The sequence below is a fragment of the Acinonyx jubatus genome, chromosome A2 (assembly GCF_027475565.1).
Source record: "Acinonyx jubatus isolate Ajub_Pintada_27869175 chromosome A2, VMU_Ajub_asm_v1.0, whole genome shotgun sequence".
In the NCBI taxonomy this organism is placed as follows: domain Eukaryota; kingdom Metazoa; phylum Chordata; class Mammalia; order Carnivora; family Felidae; genus Acinonyx; species Acinonyx jubatus.
Genome location: NC_069383.1, coordinates 90963953 through 90986671, shown reverse-complemented (window position 1 = coordinate 90986671; position 22719 = coordinate 90963953). Strand labels below are relative to the sequence as shown.

At 42.6% G+C, this 22719-nt stretch overlaps 1 protein-coding gene and 1 long non-coding RNA gene across 2 annotated transcripts in view; one reads left to right on the top strand and one right to left on the bottom strand.

Moving 5' to 3' along the window:
• LAMB4 (laminin subunit beta 4) overlaps positions 1-22719 on the top strand; it is a 111199-nt gene that overhangs the window by 76410 nt on the left and 12070 nt on the right. Inside the window, exons 26-32 of the mRNA XM_027071665.2 lie at positions 1693-1789; positions 5976-6351; positions 9878-10038; positions 13021-13226; positions 13842-14003; positions 18058-18202; positions 21464-21671. Coding sequence (XP_026927466.2) covers positions 1693-1789; positions 5976-6351; positions 9878-10038; positions 13021-13226; positions 13842-14003; positions 18058-18202; positions 21464-21671 — 1355 coding nt within the window. The remainder of the gene's footprint in view (positions 1-1692; positions 1790-5975; positions 6352-9877; positions 10039-13020; positions 13227-13841; positions 14004-18057; positions 18203-21463; positions 21672-22719) is intronic.
• LOC113602991 (uncharacterized) overlaps positions 8296-22719 on the bottom strand; it is a 47014-nt gene continuing 32590 nt past the window's right edge. The window contains exon 3 of the long non-coding RNA XR_008296910.1: positions 8296-12314. This is a non-coding gene — a long non-coding RNA (uncharacterized LOC113602991). The remainder of the gene's footprint in view (positions 12315-22719) is intronic.

The window sequence follows — 22719 nt, the reverse complement described above, 5'->3', positions numbered from 1 at the left end:
GGCTGCAAAGAAGAAGATGAAATGTTACCAGGATAAAAGTGAAGTTTTGCAATTGGGTTTTTAAAATCCATTGCATAAATACAGGGTGGGAGTAATAGCTTGGCACCAGCTTGCATGAAAAACATCTGAGGATTTTTGCTCTGTGCTTCAGCTGAGCCAGCAGTGTGGCCAGGCTGCCAAAGAGACAATGTCCATTCAGGCTGGAGTAGTGGGAATGCCAGGCCCAAGTTCAGGGCAGCCATTATCCCACTGTCCCCTGTGCGGGTCAGGCAGCTGTAGGAACATTGCTGTTCTCCCTGAGAACCACGTTTTAAACGTCATATTGACATACGGACTGGTGTGTGTCCAAAGGAAGACGACCCGGAGAGTGGATAGAACCATTGCTATTCTGTGATGAAGGCTTGAAGGAATTATGGGTAGTCAGCCTGAAGAGAAGAAGCAAATGCAAATTGAGAGCAGCCATCTCTAGCTGGGAGAAGGGCCATAAGGAGAGGAAGTGGGAGACCGCTTGTTTTGCGCGATTCCATAAGACAGGACACCGAGTGATGGGAGCAAGTTACGAAGGAACAGATTCTGCGTCAGAAATCATCGTGTGAGAAATGTGCGAGAAATCTCACTGTGTGAGAAATCATTGTGCAACAGTTAAGAACAACCAGAAGAATGACAGGCCTCAGGGACAGTAGGCTCCCCATAACTCCTTACATTTGAGCAGAAGCTCATGGGAACTCCAAAGATGGGTAGAAGCTTGGTAGATCCAGCCGTTTTATAAACTGAGCGACTTACAGAGTTGTTTAAGCAGATTTATTTGGTCAAGAATAACCTAGGACCGTGACAATAATGATTTGCTTCTGTATTTTTCTACGGTTAATTTTCTAACCTCCTCCATTTTCAGAAAAGCTGGTCAAGGATCCAGTTGGGAGGATGCACAAAAAAATCAGACCTCTCCCCAAAACACGGTTCATAACTATCATTAAATGACTGGGGTGCCTGTGTGGCTCAGTTGGTTGAGGGTCTGACTTCGGCTCAGGTCACAATCTCACGGTTTGTGGGTTCGAGCCCCGCATCAGGCTCTGTGCTGACCGCTCGGAACCTGGAGCCTGCTTCAGATTCTGTGTCTCCCTCTCTCTCTGCCCCTCCCCCACTCGTGCTCTCTCTTTCTCTCTCTCAAAAATAAATAAACATTAAAATATTTTTTTTAATGATTAAGCCTCAATTGCAAAAAAATGTTGTTTTGTTGAGCAAAACACGAGCCCAATTGGGAGAAACCCCATCGCACATTCCGTAATGGAATCACGATTTGCCAGATTAATTGATGAATGTCAGTCCAGGTCCATGGCCTCTCTGTGTTAGGAGTGAACTCCCATAACACTGTAAAGGAAAAGAATGCAGACCGTTTCCCATTATGTGTTTTGTTTTCATTTACATCTGTGTATATTTCCCAGTTTGGGGCCACCTGTCCTTGAACAGCTGGAAGCAGGCGGTATATTCAGGGGCCCTGAGCCAAAACACATTAGCTCCTGATCCTTGGTATTGTCGAGGGTGGTTGCTGGCTGTGGGAACCATCATCCTTCCTCTGCCTTTGCACAGCTGTATGTTCTAAATCACTGGAGGGAAAACTGTTTTGTATTAAAATGCATTATTTTTTTTAGATCGCAAAGCTTGTCAATTCCTCACCCATGACTGTTCTCACAGCTTACAGGCCAGTGTCCGTGTAAATTAGGCTACGATGGGAAACACTGCAGTGAGTGCAAGGAAAATTATTATGGTGATCCACTGGGGCGATGCCTTCGTAAGTATGGGTAATTCTAAAAACTTGAGGACTATCAACCTGGTCCTTCCATGGGTATGCTATGAACCAGCTGAATTTTAAATGTCTTTATTTGATAGAAAATTCACAAACTTTAATCTTAGTTTTGAAAGTAATATTTTTTGTAGCTTTATAAAAAGATTTTTTTTCTCCTGTATTAAAACTTTGTGCTAGGGGCACCTGGGTGGCTCAGTAGGTCGAGCATCCGACTCTTGATTTCGGCTCAGGTCATGATCCCAGGGTCGTGGGATCAAGCCCCGCATCGGCTCCGCACTGAGTGTGGAGCCTGCTTGAGATTCTTTTTCCCTCTGCCCCTCCCCTGCTTGTGCTCTCTTTCTCTCTCTAAAATTAAAAAAAAAAAAAAAAAAAAAAAGTAAAAAAGTAAATGAAACTTTAGGCTAGATTAAATGTTAGTCTATATTAAAAGTTGAAGCCTGTATTGCAATTTTTCAGTCACTAAAACAGAACAGACCTCAGAGGTCATGACTTGTAGCCAGTTTTCTGCTATTCGGAAGCATGTTGACAAAAACAGTTTCTCGATGGAAGGACAGGAAGCCAGCAGCCTGTGCGCTTTATAGGAAGCCAGCAGAGGGGGTGTTTCCTCACCTTGGATCTCATACCTCTGGGCCTTTCACATACTCACTGATTTATTTTAAGATATGCATCGCATGCCTGTAAGTCATGACCAGTAAGGCAAGCCCCCCCCCACCCCCCCGCCCCAATCTCCCGGAGTTTGTGTTCTAGTGCCCTTTGTCCCTTGTCTTAGCACTGATTGTGGGATTTAGAGCAGCACCATCCCGAGGAACTTTCTGCAGAGATGGAAATGGTCCGGTCGGCACTACCCAGCACAGGAGCCACCAGCCTGTGCGCTGGTGGGTGCTTGCAATGTGGCTGGTGCAAATGAGGGACAGAACTGCGTGTGTCATTCATTTAAATTCCAGTAGCCACCTGTGGTAAGTGGCTACCATATTGGACAGAACAGATTAAAAACAATTTTTTAATGTTTATTTATTTTTGAGAGAGAACAGAGCATGAGCGGGGAAGGGGGCAGAAAGAGACGGAGACACAGAATCCGAAGCTGGCTCCAGGCTCCAAGCTGTCAGCACAGGGCCCGATGCAGGACTTGAACCCGTGAGACGTGAGATCATGACCTGAGCCAAAGTCGGATGCTTAACCAACTGAGCTACCCCAGGCGCCCCTGGATGGCACAGATTTAGAATATGGGTTGATTCTAGGAGGAGGGATTTTTGAATCTCTAAAGTCTGCTGTTGAAAGAAGTCAATCCAAATAAATATCGGATGTGGTGTGCTAATCACGTGCACCTCTACATAGCCACATGTGGTAACTCTTTCCTCCTTTCTATTCCTTTATAAACATGCTTTTTTTTCTTTAGATTTATTTATTTATTTTGAGAGAGAGAGAGCAGGGGAGAGGCAGAGAGAGCGGGAGAGAAAATCCCAAGCAGGCTCCATGCTGTCAGCCCAGAGCTTGATGTGGGGCTTGATCTCACGAACATGAGATCATGCATGACCTGAGCCAAAATCAAGAGTCGGACGCTTAACCGACTGAGACACCTAGGTGCCCCTATAAATGTGCTTTTGTGACCAAAATAAATTGCCTTTTATCTCCTTGCCCCATTCAAATACGTATGCTCAGCGGTTTCCCGGTCCCACTTAGTTTTCTAAGTGTAATTGCTACATTAAAAACCAGGGAGGAATTTTGGTTCCTGGAAAATCCATCTAAGCCTCTACCTCTGTGCCCCTCTAATATTTCAATAATCTTATTTTCTGAAAAGATTTCATCTTTTATAGAGAAAACTTTGCAAATGATCAGGTCAGGCCACAGACCCCCCTGACGCTCCTGGGGAAGGGTAGTTTATAAGAGGAACTTGGGCCTCCAGCTGGTGAAGTTGACCTAGTGTTGCCCCCGAGGGGGTTCCTGCTGAGGCCAAAGTGAACGTGCTGGACAGATGGCATCTAGTTAAGGAGCCTAGCATGTTAATCAGCTTTTATTTGTCATTGACATTTTTACTCAGGCTGTAAAATGCATTTTGTAAATTTTTAAAATTATTTTTATTTTTCCAGTGTATTTATTTTTTTTGAGAGACGGAGAGAGTGAGCAAGGGAGAGGCAGAGAGAGAGAGAATTCCAAGCAAGCTCCGTGCTGCCAGCACAGAGCCCCATGTGGGGCTCGAACTCACGAACCATGAGATCACGAGCCGAAAACCGAGAGGCCGATGCTTGACCTACTGAGCCACCCAGGTGCCCCAAAAATGCATTTTAAAATCACTTGTTCCTTGCAGTTAGGCTAATGATTCCCTGACCTTTTGGAAATTGCTGTAACTTCCATAGCTCTGTCCCTCCTCCATCCTCCGCCTTTATCAGAAACCTACTCAAATGAAGTACATGCGGCATTAGTTTTGTTTTTTGTGGGTTTTTTTTTAACTAAGACAAAATTAATTTTTCCCTTTCTAAAAGGACTTTATTTTTTTGAGAGCAGTTTTAGGTTCATGCCAAAATTGAGAGGAAGGTACAGAGATTTCCCGTATGTCCCCACCACCCCTCCATGCATAGCCTTCCCCATTATCAACATCCCCAAGACAGTGACACATTTGTCACAACTGATGAAACTATAAACCATAACCACCAAAGTCCATAGTTCACTTTATGGTTCACTCTTGGTATTTTCCATCCTGTGCCTTTGGACAAATGTAGAAGGATGTGTATCCCCCATTATGGTATCACATGGAATATTTTCACTGCCCTAAAAACCTCTGCCCTCCACCCGTTCTGCTCTCTCCACCCCTCTTCCCACAGCCCATGCCAACCACTCGTCTTTTTACTATCTCCATAGTTTTGCCTTTTCCAGAATGTCTGGTAATCAGCATCCTACAGTATGTAGCCTTTTCAGATTGATTTATTCCACTAGGTAATATGATGCATTTAAGGTCCCTCCGTGTCTTTTCATGGCCGGATAAGCTCGTGTCTTTTTAGCCCTGAAAAATATCCCTTACGCCATGGTTCATTTATCTACTCACCTACTGCAGGACATCTTGGTTGCTTCCAAGTTTGGGCAATTATAAACAAAGCTTCTGTAAACACCTGTCTGCAGGTTTTTGTGCAGACGTAAGTTTTCGACTCCTTTGGGTGAATCCGAACGAGCAATTTCCCCCCTTTTTTGAGAATGGACTAATTCGCCTTATAGAATGGAAAACAGCATGGGTCCACACACCCAGGCTGGGTTTTACTAAGACAGAGGGTGTTCAGGAGAATTCTGAGAGAGTCTCTGACATGCCTGAGCCACCCGTGGGGGAGTATGTGTCAACCACCAGTAGATCCATGTTACCCGAATTGGTAAAGAAGCCCAAGCATGAACCCTTGCACAGTAAAGATGGTCCCTAAGATTTTCCAGATAGAAACCACGAACTAGAGGCGCCTGGGTGGCTCAGTCGGTTAAGCATCCAACTTCAGCCCAGGTCATGGTCTCACGGCTCGTTCGAGCCCTGCATCGGGCTCTGTGCTGATGGCTCGGAGCCTGGACCCTGCTTTGGATTCTGTGTCTCCCTCTCTCTCTGCCCCTCCATAGCTCATGCTCACACTGTCTCTCTCTTTGTCAAAAGTAAATAAACTTTAAAGAAAAGAAAAGAAAAAGGAAAGGAAAGGAAAGGAAAGGAAAGGAAAGGAAAGGAAAGGAAAGGAAAGAAACCACAAACTGGTTTGTTAGTGGAATGGAAAGAGGGATGCTGTATTTAATGACCATTGCCTGGGTCTCTATAATTATACCAATTTTAAATGTTCACCTCAGAAATGGGCATGGGGGTAGAGTGGGGAGGGGCGTGCCTGGGTGGTTCAATCAGTTAAGCGTCTGACTCTTGATTTCAGCTCAGGTCATGATCTCAAGGTTCATGGGATTGAGCCCCAGGTCGGGCTCTGTGCAGATAGCACGGAGCCTGCTTGGGATTCTCTCTCTTTCTGCCCCTCTCCCCACTCGTACATGCGTGCATGCTCTCAATAAATAAATAAATAAATAAATAAATAAATAAATAAATAAATAAAAGAAATGGGAACTGGGGACATTCTCGGGAGAGAGGAGTGTACTTTATTCTTGAGCTAGTCCTAAACAAAAGGTCAAGGGACTGACATTCTCTGCTCCTTCTCTTGTGTTTTAGCATGTGACTGCAACACAGAAGGTACCCAGAAGCCCGTCTGTGACCAGAACACAGGCAGGTGCCGCTGTCGGGAGGGTGTGAGCGGCCCTCGCTGCGATCGCTGTGCCCGGGGTCATGGCCAGGAATTCCCTGCCTGTCTTCCGTGTCACCGGTGCTTTGATCAGTGGGACCGTGCTGCTGCTTCCCTCTCCAAAGCAGTGCAAGGGTTAATTGGGCTGGCTGCTAACACGGAAGATAAAACAGAGACCCTGCTTGTCTGTGAGGCCGACTTCAAAGGCCTCAGAGAGAACATGTCTGAAATAGAAAGGATTTTAAAACATCCTGTTTTCTCATCTAGGGAATTCTTAAAAGCCAAGGATTATCAAGACTCTGTTCGGTAAGATTTGTGCATAAGCAGTAGATAGCCAAGTTCCTGATTTACCTGAACTCCTTTTGAACTTTAACAGCTTTCAGCTGAGAAACATACCTATGTGGACGCTAGGGAAATAATTCAGTTAATAACCAGGCTGGCGATCATGGCTGTCTGTCTCTTTCTTACCTAGTTAGGATTACACGTGATCTTTCCAGATGCCATTGATTATAACAAAAAGGCAATCGTTAAGAGCTTGCTTTGGGAAAGCCCAAACCCAGCAGAGCTGAAAGATGCAAAATTGGCAATAGGGTAGTTTATAATACAAATATATTTTTTTCAGTCATGCACATGGGAAGATTTGCTAAATCTTCCCAAATTCTTCAGTTGTTGAGAAACGCCTACATTAATGCAAAGTCCTGTAATAAGTATGACAATTTCCTCCAAATGCATAGTCATTTTTATTAGATGTCATTGATTCCTTTTTTTCGTTCGTCAAACATTTCCGGAAATTATGGGCCAGGGGTCAGCAAACCGCAGGCAAAATCCGACATATCCCCTAGTTGTGTAAATGAAGTTTCACTGGAACGCACCCGAGTCCATTTGTCGCCATATCCTCTGTGGCTGCTTTCCCAGGACCATAGCAGAGTAGAGTAGTTGTGACAGAGACTAATGGCCCCCAAGGCTTAAAATGTTTACTATCTGGACCTTTGCAGAAAAAAGTTTGCCAAGTGCTCTGGGCAAAACCGGGAGGCATTGGATATAGTTTCCGCCCTTTCCTGAGCATATAGTCTACTAAGAAACCAAAAGGATTGTGCTTATATAGCAAACTGTCCCCCGCCCCCCACAGAAGGTCCTGGATTGAGGAAGAGTTGAAGCTGAAGAGTTTTGTGTTATATAAAACACAGGTGGAAGTAAAAGGCCATTCATTATCACCAGGCACAAATCCCAGAAGTAGATGGTAATTGCTTAAAAGTTAACACAGGGAAGAGGGCAGGCGCCTGGGTGGCTCTGTCTGTTAAGTATCCAGCTCAGGTCACGATCTCACCGATCTCACCATTTGTGGGATTGAGCTCCGCTCCACGTCCGGCTCTGTGCTGACAGTGTGGAACTTGCTCGGGGTTTGCAGGAGTTTTGCTCTCCCTCTCTCTCTGCCCCTCCCCCACTCACACACGCACATGTGCATGTGCACTCTCTCTCTCAAAACAAAGTTGCAGAAGGAAGAAGATACAGTCCCCCCAGACAGTTCAGAGGAAGGGCCATGCAGCTAAGGGGCCCAGGGAAGTCACGTGGCCAGGTCAAGCTGGCAGGTGAGAACCGGCACATCCAGCGTCTTGTAAGGACCGTTGTCCCACGGGATTAGGGCCCTGGGTCCCCAGATCTTCCCACTTTTTAAGAGATGTCAGACATCCAGATTTTTATGGACATGTACCCACTTTAAAATATAGCCAGCTCACCCAACACCGTATAGGGGTGCCTGGTTGGCTCAGTCGGTTAAGTGTCTGACTTCGGCTCAGGTCATGATCTCACAGTCCGTGAGTTCAAGCCCCGCGTCGGGCTCTGTGCTGACAGCTCAGAGCCTGGAGCCTGTTTCAGATTCTGTGTCTCCCTCTCTATCTCTGCCTCTCCCCTGCTCACGCTCTGTCTCAAAAATAAATAAACATTAAATAATAATAATAAATAAAAAGTACCGTATAGGCCAAATAAATGTGTCTTGAGAATGCGCTTTGCCCACGGACCACTGGTTTGTGGTTATAGCAAATGGCAAACGAAGTGGAACTGAGAAAGCAGAATGAACCAATCCACAGTGCACATGCTGAACAGAGACTACAAGAACCGCCCTCCCCCCCCCCCCCCCCCCCCGCCCCCAGTAGAGCAGAAGAGAGCAAGAGAAGCAGGAGTCCCAGGGCCAGGCCTGGAGTGATGAGGAAATCAGTGAGCATTGGGCCGCTTCTGCCAGAAACCAGCATGCCTGCCCTCTCCTGCTCTGCCTGCTGAGCTCCTATTCCTCGTTAGCAACCACCAAAACACCACCTCCTCCTGGACGCCTTCCGTGATTTCTTCAGAAAAAGACATACGTTTCCTTCTCCATCCTTCCACCTCTTTGTACTTCATTGGCCATTGCCTCGCGGAGGGACCCCCGACAGCAGAGGCCACCCTCTCCCAGCTGATGTTCTCCAGGCTGGGTTTAGTTCTACAGCAGAGGTCGGCTGGGCAAATTGCAAAGGAAGGGGGAGGGGAGGACAGGGAACCCAGGGCGTCATGATAGATTCCATGACTGAAATCACTTACTGCTGTGTGGCCGTGGACAAGTTATTTAGCTTCTCCAACCTTCTGTTTCTTCATCAACAAAAAGGGGATACAGTCTCTATTTCAAGGTTTCTTGTGAGAATTACTCAGACAAGCCACTTAGCTCGATGTCTGATGCATTATAAGTGCTTCAAGAGTACTAATTATAATAGTAACTACATTGTATTGCACTGTTATTGTTGTTGTTATTATTATTATTAGCCTGGTGAATTGTAGTCCTGACAGTTGGCCCCCGAAGGAAAAGTCTGTAAATTAGAAGGGAGAGTTAGAGCAGAAAATGCTCGGAAACGTTAGCTAATGCTTGGCACTTCCACGGAGATAAATTAGCACCGTGGATTCATATTGTAATTTTCCTCAGCTGTGCTTTTCAAGATTTACACTGAATATCCTGATCACGAGGGATGTATAGCAATTATTCACTTGAACCCACTGTGGGTGCTGAACCCAGTAATTGAAGTGGAACCAAGATGTGTGCTATTGAGAAGGAGGTGAGGAGAATGAATGTACCGAGGATACTCACAACAAGGAAACCTCCTTGTCACTCATGGGAATTAAAAATTAAGACCTTTGGGTGGCTTAGTCAGTTAAGCATAGAGTCTTGATTTCAGCTCAGTCATGATCTCACAGTTCAGGAGTTTGAGCCCCACATCGGGCTCTGCACTGACAGCACAGAGCCTGCTTGGGATTCTGTCTCTCTCTCTCTCTCTCCCTCTCTCTCTCTGCACGCCCCCCTCAAAACAAATAAATAAATGTAAAAAAAAAAAGTTGAGACCTCGTACAGAAGTGGTACTAGAAGGAACCTGGCTGCAAGCAAGATTTATTCTAAAGATAGAACTGGTTTTTACCGAAGGCGGGGTGAGGACTTCTGTGTTGAAAACTGAATGTAGATTGGATCTCATTGATTTAAATGAACCATGTCGGAATTCCTGTTTTTGAAAACCCAAAGCGAAGGGAGGCAGAAAGAGTATAAACAGTTGAAATTGAAAGATTCAAAGCCTTTGTTCTACTAGACCTTGTATGCTGATCTTATTTTGAGTGAGTGCTGAAACAGTCCAGGCAGCTGAATTGGCAACAAAGAGGTAAACCATAAACAGAGCTATAAGCTGTCAAACAACACATCAGGGAAGAGGGATGCATTCTAACGATGAGGCTACCTAATAATGAGGGCAATTTTTAGGCGTTTTTCACTGATCTATCAAAAGTAACATAAGCTTTGCTACGTTTACTCTCATTTTGTCTCTAGGGAACAAATCATGCAGCTAAGTCTGCAACTGAAAGCAGTACATGAATTTCAAGATCTGAAAGAAACAATGGTCAGAATGAAGAACGAGGCAGACCTCTTACTTGAAGATCTTTGGAAAGAAATTGATTTGCGCTCCCGGGCCCATACTGCAAACATCATGGGTAAGAGAGAAAATGCACATCAACGTTTATAGACAAAGGTTGATGAAATCCATAGTGCATTCCATTAGTGAATCACCCTGTGCTCATTGCCATAGTGTCTGAGCACTTTAGGACGTGAAAACACACCCATTAAAGGTATTATTTGCACATGAGTATTTTGACTTTGTAAACCTGGCAGAGCTTGGGTAGCATTTGCTGAAAATAATGAGTAGAGCTAGCAATGTGTGATACTCCATTTCCAGCAACCAGAAAGGCAAAGGCATATGAGGCCAAAAGGACTTCAGCGAACGTTTCTCGTAAGACCTTTGTAGAGATTTGGAGTCTTGTAATGTACTAAAAGCCCTTAATTCATCTTATGCTGTTAAAATGAACGGGAACCACGCCAGAGCCAAGATTGACTTGGAGGCAAAATGGAACACAAAAGCAAAACTTGGATTAGTTCATGTCCTGATCTCTGATGAGATCCCCGTTTTACATCTAGAAACAGATAACTTGTCACTACCGGGAGAGGCTGCCCTGAACGTCCGCTCCCCTAACCCACCTAACGGAGAGGCAAAGAGAAAATGTGCACGAAGCACATCTCAAGGCAAAGTCGTCGGGAGCGTCTCCTTACCCTGCGTGCATGCTCCAGGTTTTCATCTGATCTCCACCTGAAAGAGAATCATGACCCTCATGGAAGGTCTAAATTTAGTGAAGTAACTAGGGATGGTGCTCAATAAACTCTCTGAAGAGTAAGGGATTTGGTCTGGTTCCTATCTGGAAGAAGGTGCCCATTGAAAGGATTGAAAATGCAACAGTGGATTGCTGGGACACGTACACTCTGGTGAGGGCGGGGGTGGGGGGGGAGGGCGTGCGTTGGGGGGGGGAATTTCCCAACTCGGGAAAGCATTTGTGGAAGTAAGGCAACTCGCGATCATCTCACCCAGTTGCAAAGCAAGCAGACCAAGCCCCAGCTCCTCAAGCCTGAGCCCTGTGGGAGTTCCCAGAGGTTGCCCCCAGAGTGGACGGGGTGCCAGCTTTAGAACTAGACCCTGATGTTCCAAAACCAACTTGTCCCTCCACAGACATCAGTGATGCCCAGAAAGCCTTGGCTCTTCCCTCAGAGTCAAAGGAAAAACCGTGAGACTTGGAGAAAGGACATTTCAACTGTCGCCATCCAGATTGCCGCCTCAGAACCATTGATGGCATGAAAGATCTGGACCGGCATCTAGGAATCCACACGCAGACACAGAGAGAGAGTGTAGATTAGGCTGTGAGGACAGTGTCCATCTCAGGGGAAACTGAAGCCTGCTCAGCCCCTCCCAGTGTCCCCCAGAGTCAGGGCTCTGTGCCTTGTGGTCACCTGCCCAGGACCCGGCCAGCGGAGCGGCCTCTGTCCGGAACATGCCAGATAAAGGCGGTCTGGACCTTTTTTCTACTGTGGACTCCTGGCAATTTTATGAAGCTTCTGGACCCTTCCCAGAATGTTTTGAAATGTAGTAAAATCACCCTGAGCTCTATTTCAGTACAATTTCAAAAAGAAAATGTCTCCGCGGTCACCGGAGCCAAATAGGAGAACACTGCCCCCAGGTTAATCCTCTCAAGCTGACAATCCAGCAGCAATTCCTAAAGCTTCCTCGGGACACCTGACCGTGTGCAGGGCAGTAGAGATGGGGCAGGGAGAAGGGCGAGTTCTTGCCCTGAGTTACTCCGGTCTAGTGGGGAGGACAGGCATGGAAGCAGCCCCAAACAGCGACAAGACTGTATTACAGCATCTTCAAGCCACGCTGGGAACAGAGCAGGGGGGAACAGAATTAATTCTCGCTGGGTTTACTGGGAAAGGCTCTGGGAAGTAGGCGACCTCTGACTTGGAGTTCACCAATGAAGATAAAGTTTGCCAGAGAAATAAAGGCAGAAAAGCATCTCAAGCAATAGGAAGGTGTGGTTGTCTCATGCCCAAATTATGGTTGTGTAGGGGGTCAAGATCAGGACCCTGCCCCTCAACGTTCCTAAAATAAAGAGTTATAATTTCAAGTCCTGCTACACTGTCATTTGCAGTAAAACGTACCATATCCCTTTCATGAATTTGTATTTTACGGTAAGTATGGAAAATACAGGGACGTGCTTAAGAACATAGTTTCTGGAATCAAACCACCTGGCTTCACATCCTGACGTTCTCTCTTACTGTCAGCGAGACCTCAGACAAATAACTTACCTCATCAGAGCCTCATCTTCTCACTTGTAACATGGGGGGGGGGGGGGGCGGGGGGATCACACCAGTGCGACCTCACAGTGTTCTGTGAAGAGGAAGAAAGAACACTGGCAGGAAGTGCAGGCACGTAGAAAGGACTCCGCCACGGGAGCCGTTGCCATCGGCCTCAACGTCAGGGGTCAAAGTGAAGTTTCGTTAGGAGACAGCCTCACCTGTTTGTTGACATATTGCTTGTGGCCGTTTCACTCTACAGTGGCAGAGGTGAAAAGTTGTGACAGACACGCGGTGGCCAGCAAGCCTAAAACATTTATTCCTTGGCCCTTTCCGGGACAAATTCGGCAACTCCTGTTCCATATGGTTAGGTAAACCGGGTTGGTTTCTCATGTCAGGGTTAGGTACTAATTAATATAGCTAATACATTTGCGGAATACTTTACGAGTGTTCTGGTATTATTTCACTTAATCCTCACAAATTACCATCAAACAAACACAATCTAAGCAGTTGACGGATTTGCTCCAGGACAGACTCAGACCGGTTAAAGGTAAAGCCAACACTCACACCCATGTCTGCAAGATCAACCTCAGTGCTGTGTACCTATTCTATGGATATCTGTTTCACTATCTCTTATCCTTCCCCAGTGGGTGGAAATTCAAGGAAGAGGATGGCAAATTTTTGTATTGACCTTTGAGACCAAGCCCATGGTCAAACTGTAGAAGGACGGTCTTGATAACCAGCATATAATTGGATTTGTCTTTGCAAAATTTATCTGACCTCAATTTGCATTAATATAGATCCCTCAGAGACTATCAAGAAGCATTATCAGAGGTCATCATCTGCTGAAAAGAAAATTACTGAAACCACTTCTATCATAAAAGACTCTGAAAAAACCAGGAATGACTTACATAGCATGTTTGATACGCTAAGCTCAAAAGAAAACTTGTCATTGGAAAAATTAAAGCAGATTACAGTCCCGGATATCCAAATACTGATTGAAAAGGTAAATATTCATGATGGTGTCGTGAAAGTGTTTGTAGTTTCTACTTGGTATACAGATCTCTTCAGTTGTATGTCCCCATCTTACATTTTATTTTCTTATTTGTGTTTTATAAGTGTGTAAATATAAATAACATATATACGCTCTGTTCTATAAGATAGAAACAATATAAATACATTTATTTATATTTTACTTTTTATATCCTAGGTCAAAGTTTGAGAAAATTCAGAGTAAGACTGTGGCTTGATTTTAGTGTTTTATGTTTACTTATATTATTTGCTATTTCCACAATGGTACAGATTATGATCATTTCCTCCTCCCACTCTACTATAAGTAAAAGGTAATTTTTATTTAAAAAAAATGAAATTAGTGAGAAATACTAGATATTTGACTGTTTTCCCCCAAAACTCTCAGCGTAAAAATGGCATTGATTGAAATAATGCTGATAACAAAAGATTCAGATATTTAGGTACCTAGAAACATTTACTGGGTTTATCCATGAACCACTGCTGAAGAAACACGTATGCATAGAGCAGTGCTTTGCCTCAGTGACCCAGTGGCATTAGAAAAAACTCTGCTAATATGTTGCTTTTCAACATAAATCATTTCTCCTGTGAGGTGTGTGGGGTACCAGGGGACATGCCGTGCGTGCTTCCGTCCTGTGGGGACCCCAGCTGCCGTGGCTCCCGGACCCTCTCCGGCCATGCCCTCCAGCAAGCTCAGGAAGCAGAGTCTGTGATTCATAATTTGAGCGACCAGGTTCAGGGTTGGAAGAATCAGGTAAATATGTCTTCTCTTGTTCTACTTGTAAAGCTGTAGCAGTCAAAAGAGAAAAGCAAACTGTTTGAAATTTTTAAAACTGCCATTTAAGGGAAAGGACAGCTTCTAAATATTAGGTGTTCATATGCTTGGAAAGATAGGATTAAAAAGACAGATGAGTGTGGATGTAAATGTACATTTAGAAGTACGTGTGAATATTGACGTATTTTCTATTATATATGTATTATCTGTACATGTGTAAATATATTTTTTATGTATGTGTGTATATTGTGTGTGTGTGACAAAGAAGTATATGCTTGTAGGATATAGACCTGTGTGGAATTTTCTCTTTTATATCAAATACTACATAGAAATGTGAAGACTTCTAGCCTTAAAGTTTTGAAAACTATAGATCCCTCAAGGTAAAGAAAAATTTTTATAAATTCAAGGGTATATTTGAAATTCTACTAAATATGCAAATTTTAATGTCCGAAGTTCATCTGAAACACTTTCTTAAATGTTTGTTTATTTGAGAGAGCACACAAGCAGGGGAGGGGCAGAGAGAGAAGAGAGAGAGTGAGTCCCAAGCTGGCTCCTTACTGTCAGCACAGAGCCCGACGTGGGACTCAGTCTCACAGTCCGCAAGATCATGACCTGAGCCAAGATCAAGAGTCTGACACTTAACCAACCGAGACACCCAGGCAGCCCTGGAATTTAATTTTAGAAAATATTTTACTTTATTTAAAAACTTTTTTTTAATGTTTACTTATTTTTGAGAGAGAGAGAGAGAGAGAGAGAGAGTGTGTGTGTGTGTGTGTGTGTGTGTGTGTGAGTGGGGGAGGGGCAGAGAGAGAGGGAGATACAGAATCCAAAGCAGGCTCCAGGCTCTGAGCTGTCAGCACAGAGCCCCACGTGGGGCTCGAACTCATGGACTGTGAGATTATGACTTGAGCCAAAGTCAGACGCTTAACCGACTGAGCCACCCAGGTGTCCCCAAAAATATTTTAATAGGAATACACCCTTGGGTCTCATACTCCTTCCCATGTTGAGAGATATGATGCAATCATTTTAATATTTAAGTACCTGATAATTGAGTCTCTAATAATTTTAAATGTTTTCATTTATTTTTCCAGTCGTGTTGGTAAATGAGAGTAATATTTAATTGCTTAGTTTTCTTTAGGTTTCTTTTTGTGAATACATTATGTTCATCTTGAAATGATGAATGCAATTTTAGGTATTCTGTGAGTACATTGGATTCATCTTGTAAACAAGATGATGATGTGTGGCCTCATTTGGTCCGTTTTTGACGATATACATAGTCTTTGACGAAGAGAAAAATCAAAGAGCTGAATTTTTTTTTACAATATAAGTTAAATATTATACCAGTTAGCATTCCTGTTTGTAAGCAACAGACACCAGCTCCTGAAAAACACAAAAAAGGAAGTGAACACAATTACTTCTGGGTCTCAGAATCGACAGAAGGACAGAGGAGCAAGCTTGAGAATGGACTGAGAGCCAAGGCTAAGTGTGTGTGTGTGTGTGTGCGTGTGTGTGCGTGAGATGAGTGTGCATACACACACATACACGTGCACTTGCACGTGCGCGCGCACACACACACACACACACAGACACACAGAACAACAGTCTCCTTCTTGAGCCTCACCTGCATGAATCTGAGCCCCAGCTCACCCTAAGCCCTTGCTCCACTTGCTCCAGAATCCCAAGTTCTGGAAGAAGCCTCCGATGAGCCAAGCCGGAGGATATCCCTGCACATCCTAAACGTTGAAAATTTGTATTTACATAGTCTAATTCTGCATTGCTATATAGTTTTCACTTATATGCTGTTCATCATTCTTTAACAAATGTTCACTGAGTACCTATTATGTGCGAGACATTTATCTAGGTGTTGGGAACACAGCAGTGAACTAACAAATACAAATCCTGGTGCTACATCCTGGTGGTTAAAATAATCTTCAATTGTTTAATGTAATTATTACACCTTAATTAAACTATTACACCTTAATTAAACTATTACACCTTACTGCTCCTTCTCAAAAACACAGAAATCTCACCCCGTTTATGTAAGCCCTGTGTTCAGCTTTTACTTTTAAAAGATAGCCCCTGAGGGCACCTGGGTGGCTCAGTCAGTTAAGTGACCATCTTTGTCTCAGGTCGTGATCTCACAGTTCGTGGGTTCAAGCCTCGCATCAGGCTCTGTGCTGACAGCTCGGAGCCTGGATCTTGCTTTGGATTCTGTGCCTCCCTCTCTCTCTGCCACCCTCCCATTCGTGCCTGTCTCTCTCAAAAATAAATAAACATGAAAAAATAATAATTAAAAAAAAGATAGCCCTTGAAGTGTGTTTTAGCAGAATCTGGCTTAATCAGCACATCCATGGAGAACTGAAAAGGATTGGGGCAGGGGTTTCGTGTTGATAAAATGGTGTGCTATTTTCCTCTTGATTAGAAGGGGGAAGAGTGCCAGAAAAGATTGTGAGAGAATTCTCAGGAGTCAATTGTGACAGGAGATGGATTGCAGAGAGATGTTTTAAGAGTGAAGTAATTTAGCAGTCTCTTCCTTTCTGAAAACAGCATCGACTAATCCACACAAGATTCCATCTCTATACTTTGGTGTTTTCCCGTCCAGAGCATTTATTTCTGGAATTCTCGTTTTACTCCTATGCATTCTTTCTTACTGCTAACCATTTTATTTATTTTTATTGAGATACAATTGACACATAACATTGTATTAGTTTTAGGTGTATGACATATGGTTTGATAGATGTATATGTTGCAAAACGATTAACACAGTAACTCTGATTGACATCCAACACCTCACATAGTTACATATTTTTCTCGTGGTGGGAACTTTTAAGATCTCTCTTAGCAACAGCTGACCATTTTAAGGTTTTCAAAGTTCTAGAGAATTAAGGAATAGCTCTCCACAAAGTGAAGATACATATCTTTTTTAATCATGGAAATATTTCTTTTCTCTTTCATCATTTGCCAATGACTGCAATTAAATCCTTTTCCACAAAAATCCAACAGCTCAAATTAAGCTGGCTCCTTTTGTGGGGAAATAAAGGGAGATTTTTTTTTCCTAATTGTGTTTGATCCTAATTAGCCCTACTTCTGTCACAATTAATTTATTCAGTACAGCTCAGCTTTCTGGTGATATTGTCCTATTGCCTTCTGTTGTTTTCTGTTTTTGTTTTTGTTTTTTTTTCCTCTTTCTCTAATTTGTTGGAATCTCAAGAAAAGCCCAGGACCTTTCTCAAATCACATAATTAAGAATTTGCACTTCTGGGGGGCAAGCCTTTTAGACCTATCATTTCTCCACCAAGTGTACAAAGTGTTGGGGATTTTTCTTTGTAGCCTGCTCTGAGTTCAAACTCATTTATTAAAAGGAGGAATGCTTTCTTTTTAGCTTTTAAAGAAAGTACGTTATTTGAACTTGAGGAGTGTTGAGAAGAGTAACTATTTGAACTTACCTAAAAGAAAATGCTCAGTTTATTAAGCATAATGGCCACTGAAAGGAGTCCTAAGTGATTTGCTGATGATGTAGAATGCAAAAGTCTCATAAAAATAGCATTTGAGTTTTACATTTGTGTCAGACAAAGTCATTAGTACTAGGTCAATATTGTTTTCAAATAATAATGTTGCTCACTAGTAATGTTTTCAGAGAGAAATCACATTATTTTTTTTTTTTAAGATTTTATTTTGTAAGCAACCTCTGCATCCAACCTGAGGCTTGAACCCACAACCCCAGGATCAAGGGCTGTGGGCTCTACCAACTGAGCCAGCCAGGCGCCACCAGATAAATTCACGTTATTAAGAAAACATGATAATGAAAACAAATAATATCACCTTATATTTTTTTTATTTTTTTTTCAATATATGAAATTTATTGTCAAATTGGTTTCCATAAAAGGAATCCTTTAAAATAAATCTTTTGTTTCATTATCTAGACTTCTATTTTGTTTTTAGTGAATTTCATTTGGGTCAGCTAAGTAATTAAATGTTACACAATGTGCGGAACTGTTGTATTTTTTCCCTTGTTGTTCTTTCCTTATTCCAGCTCAAAAATGTAAGTAAACTGGCAGAAGTCTCCAAAAGCAATGCCTTACAGCTGAGTGAGAAACTGAGGAATATGAAAAACCAAAGTGAATCTGAAGAAGAAAAAATGAGTCTTTTAATCAAACAACGGAAAAAGTTTTTGTCAGGTAATTATATATATATTATATTATATATATATATTATATATATAATATAATATATATATATAATATATATATGGGGACTAGATTTTTGTTTCTTTTCCTTTTCCTTTTTTTTTTTAATTTAATATATACTCAAACAGCACAACCAATTCCAAATTACATTTAGTGGGAATGAAATGCATAAGTCGGAAACATGATGTACTCCTTGATTTAAAATTTCTTAATGAAAATAATCCCAAAATAGTACCTCTGCACCAAAAACATATGGCTCTCTGTATAAGAGCAATTTAGTAATAAAAAATTTTTAAAAATCTAGTATTTAGTTAAAATTTCAAGCAACGAACTCGGTGTTTAAAGTTATATGTTTTGTTAAAGAAAAAAGTCTACTGTAATGATTCTATCAGATTCCCTAATGTTAGGAAAATCTGACATGATTTTCTCTGCTGACAGACCGTATTAGATCTGTTATGGACTATTTTCCAAGTTTCATAATGGTTCTCTGTGATTGACCCGAAGGAACTATTTGTGACTCATTATTATTATAATTATGATTTTTATCCCTCTTTGTACCTTATTTGGGGAGAAGTGTATTTTTTTTTATTTTTTAGGAGATTATTTTAAACTATAGAGAATTACTAGTTGAAGATAAAAAATCGCATGGTACAACTGAAAATTGACCTAAAACCTCGCACTCTGCAAGTAATGCAGTTCGGATACAACTGTACACAGAATTAATCTTAAGAGGCTTTCTTCTCTATCAACCATCTTCCAGATTCAATAATTTAATGCACCTCACATGAATTAACTGACAACTGGGATGTCTGTTACAATCTTTGCAACCACTTTGTTCATCTGTTTAATATTTGTAAGAGACCCCTGTGGCCAATTATTTTTTCCATCTCAGTGTTTCTAGATATCGGATTAGCAGCTCTAGTCCTGATTTTCGAAATAAGAACAAAAGTAGGCAGTACAAATAATCGGTGAAAATAATCAAAATAATCCGTAAAAATAAATGGGGGTGCAGTGGTCCCCTGGATGATCGTTCAAAAACAAATTTGCGGTGAGTTAGCTAGATGGATTGCTATCGACCAGACACAGATCCAGGAACTGGTGGGATTGAGGAATGCGTTAGCTGTTTCTACAGACACGGGTCAATCCAGGCACGAAAACCAAAACTAAACCGAACTGCCAGACCCATAGTATGACAATGGTGCACTAATACACCTCTGGGCCCCAGTGACGGTTCTGAAGGCAAGTTCAACTGCCTTCCACCTCATTCCCTGGGTCATAGAGCCTACTTCCTTACCAGTGGTATTTCTCATCGCTGCTGAATACACTTCTAATGTTAAAAAAAAGTTTAATTACGCTAAGGAAATGAAAAACAAAACTGTGTCCAGATTATTACAACAAAAATTAGGCAAAGGGAGAAATCCTATTCCATGAAAGAAACTTCCCTGATCTGGGCCCCAAGACCCTTGGTCACTGGGAAGCAATACCCTTCACTCACCAATTTCTTCTCTCTTTTCCATAAAACCCAAATGAAAGTATTATTAAATTGCATGGTGCCTACGCTATTTAGCTATTCTTGACCCTCTTAATATTTTCCTTGTGGTCTGAATTCCCTATTAATGAAGTCCCATATGAAAATTTTGAATTTATGCTCTCATGATAAATGCTAATAAATGTTTGATGACAGATATGTGGTTCAACGAAATTCACTTACTAGAACTTTTTTTTATAAAAGGAAATACTATTTCTTACAAGAGCCAGCTCCCCGAGCACAGTACATTCTGTTAAAAGTATGATTTGAATGTATTCACCAAATTGTCGCTTTTTGTTTTTCCCAAAAGCATGACAGGAAGTAAAACATTCCTTTTATATTAGACAAAACAGCTAAAGCAAAAATGATTGCCAAAAGGATATATACTCATATCATGTCACTCAAAAGCTAAAAGCTGTCTGTGGTGCCCACTGTCTCCAGAAGAAAGTCCACGTTCCTTAGCCTTACATTGAGAGGTTCCTGTGTCCTGCTCCCAGCCCTTGGGGACTTCTGGTCCCTCCCACCCCCATTTAGACTCCACTTTCCTGCCAACAGTGATCTGATCATTGCTCCCAAGCTTTGGCTTTGGCGGTTCCCTCAATTTAGAATGCTCTGACCCCTGCCTTCACCCCACATTTCCCCGAGTATAATCTCACTGTCTTCCAGGCTCAGTTTATGTGCCTTTTCAAGGTTCTTCCTGAAATATTTTCCCCTCCCTCTGGGCCACATATCATTTCATCTTATATTTATTGTTCCTGTTCGTATGTGATCAGTATTTGTATGGAACGGCTTAGATTCCCCCACTTGATGGTAAACCCCTTGAGGATTAGGCCTCCAACTCCCAATGTGGGATGTAGCATTCTGCCTCAGTAAGGAGCCAGAGAGTCACAAAGAGCTGTCACCCCGAACCCTAATGGCCGATCTTCCGCTGCAGTTCTCAGGGAAGGCCAATTTTATTTTCCTGAAAAGCAGGGCATGGGTGCATGTAACAGTTTCTTTATAATGTGTTATTCATCCGGTACTTTCCCCTGTACTGTCACATCGTCTTCTCAAAATAGGACTTTGGTGGTGCCCAGTTATAGAAATGGGCAACCACTGTGTGCCTTTTTAAGGTCATGGAGAATTAGAATCGAGTTTTGTTGAGTCCAAACCTGGTGCTTCCCCGATACCTCATTCACTGTATTTGAATCTTCTCTTTTTAAGTTTATTTATTTTTGAGGGCGTGTGAGCAGGGGAGGGGCAGAGAGAGAGGGGAACAGAGGATCCAAAGTGGGCTCTGTGCTGACAGCAGACAGCCCGATGCGGGGCTCAAACTCACAAACCATGAGATCATGACTTGAGCCATAGTTGGATGCGTAGCCAACTGACCCACCGAGGCACCCCCACTGTATCTGAATCTTAATGACAGGCATCTGAACATTTTAATTGCTTTTGAATCGGTGCTTAAATAGTTCTTGGGAGGATGTTTTGCGGAACGTACACAATATTCCAAGTCTGTAGTTTTTCATTTTTCCAACAATCATTTGTGCAGTGTGTATTCAGAGAGAAGGGGAAACTGAGGATGAGGAAGAATCCATGGGGACATAGGCACTCTAATCCCTCTATTCTAGGGACACATAATCAAGTGCAAGTACATTTGACTTAGAGTTCGTTGTGCTTGTATTTATAAGATTCAGTGTTGAATAAGGAGACACAATGACCTAAAACCCACCTTCTTATTTAAGAGGAAAATGTGCCTCCGGAGGACATAGAGAAGGTTGCAAGTCGTGTACTTGACATCCATCTACCAATAGCATCACAAAATCTAACCCGTGAACTTGACAAGATACGAAAACTGATGCAGCTCTGTGAGGACAACGGAACAGATGCGGGCAGGCTAAATAAAGCGGCAGACGAAGCCCGAAAGGTTTTGGTGAAAGCAAAGGGAGCTGAGTAAGTACAACATTAATAATCCCATTCCTGCTCTCACAGACCATCTGCTAAAAGACCATCTGCAAAATATTTGCGTGAGGAGTTACTTAACGTCCAAATGAAATTACCCTCCAGTAGTTCAATGCCCACAGTGAGGGCTAAGCCCTTTGCAGGTGTCTCAGGAAGCTGGGCAATTGGGAGGCAATGGGCGAGCATACATATTTTCCATTTGCCTTCCATAGAGTCAGAATGCCCTTCCAGTGATCTGGTACCTCTTCATGCCAATAAACGTCACAGACTAGTTATATGCCAGTTTCTTAACAAGTGGTGGGAATATCAGTGTATTTTCCCTTTCTTGTTTACCTATGTCTGGGACTTTCTAAATTTACCATAATAGACAGTACCTTGAAGATCTAAATTTTTTTAAAAAGACCACACTAAAAACATATGGTGGCGAGGGATAGAAGAACGGAACACTAGTGTCCCAGGAGTAACACAGGAGTAAAATTAGAGAGACAGGGCGCAGAATCAATTAACTCTTGCTTCCCCTTGTCCTTGTTGACTTCGCCAAGCGAAAAGGAAAAGACCTCTTGATGTTTTTATGAGCGTGGGGTGCTGTGGGTCAGAGTCATGGAGTCACTTGGACAGTGGCGACATCATCAGTATCCACCACCATTTTTGGGTGCCCCGCGGTTGAGCCCTGAGCTGCCTTCACTGTCTCCACACCCACTTGTGTAAATGAAGTGTACCAGACTCAGGTGCAAGCCCAGCCCCTTCCAGGGTTAATATTTAAAACTAGGAAGATTAAGTAACTGCGGTATAATCACTTGGCTATTAAAAATGATGCTGAGAAAGATTCTTGATAACATGCAGAGATTCTTGGAGTATAATGCTAATGCTTTTAAGAAGAAGATAAGAGCTTATACACTGAAGAGGACCTCCATCATGAAAGGAGAAAAAATGTAGGATAAAAATACTGGACTATGCTGCTATCTTTTTTTTTTTTTTAACGTTTATTTATTTTTGAGACAGAGAGACAGAGCATGAACAGGGGAGGATCAGAGAGAGA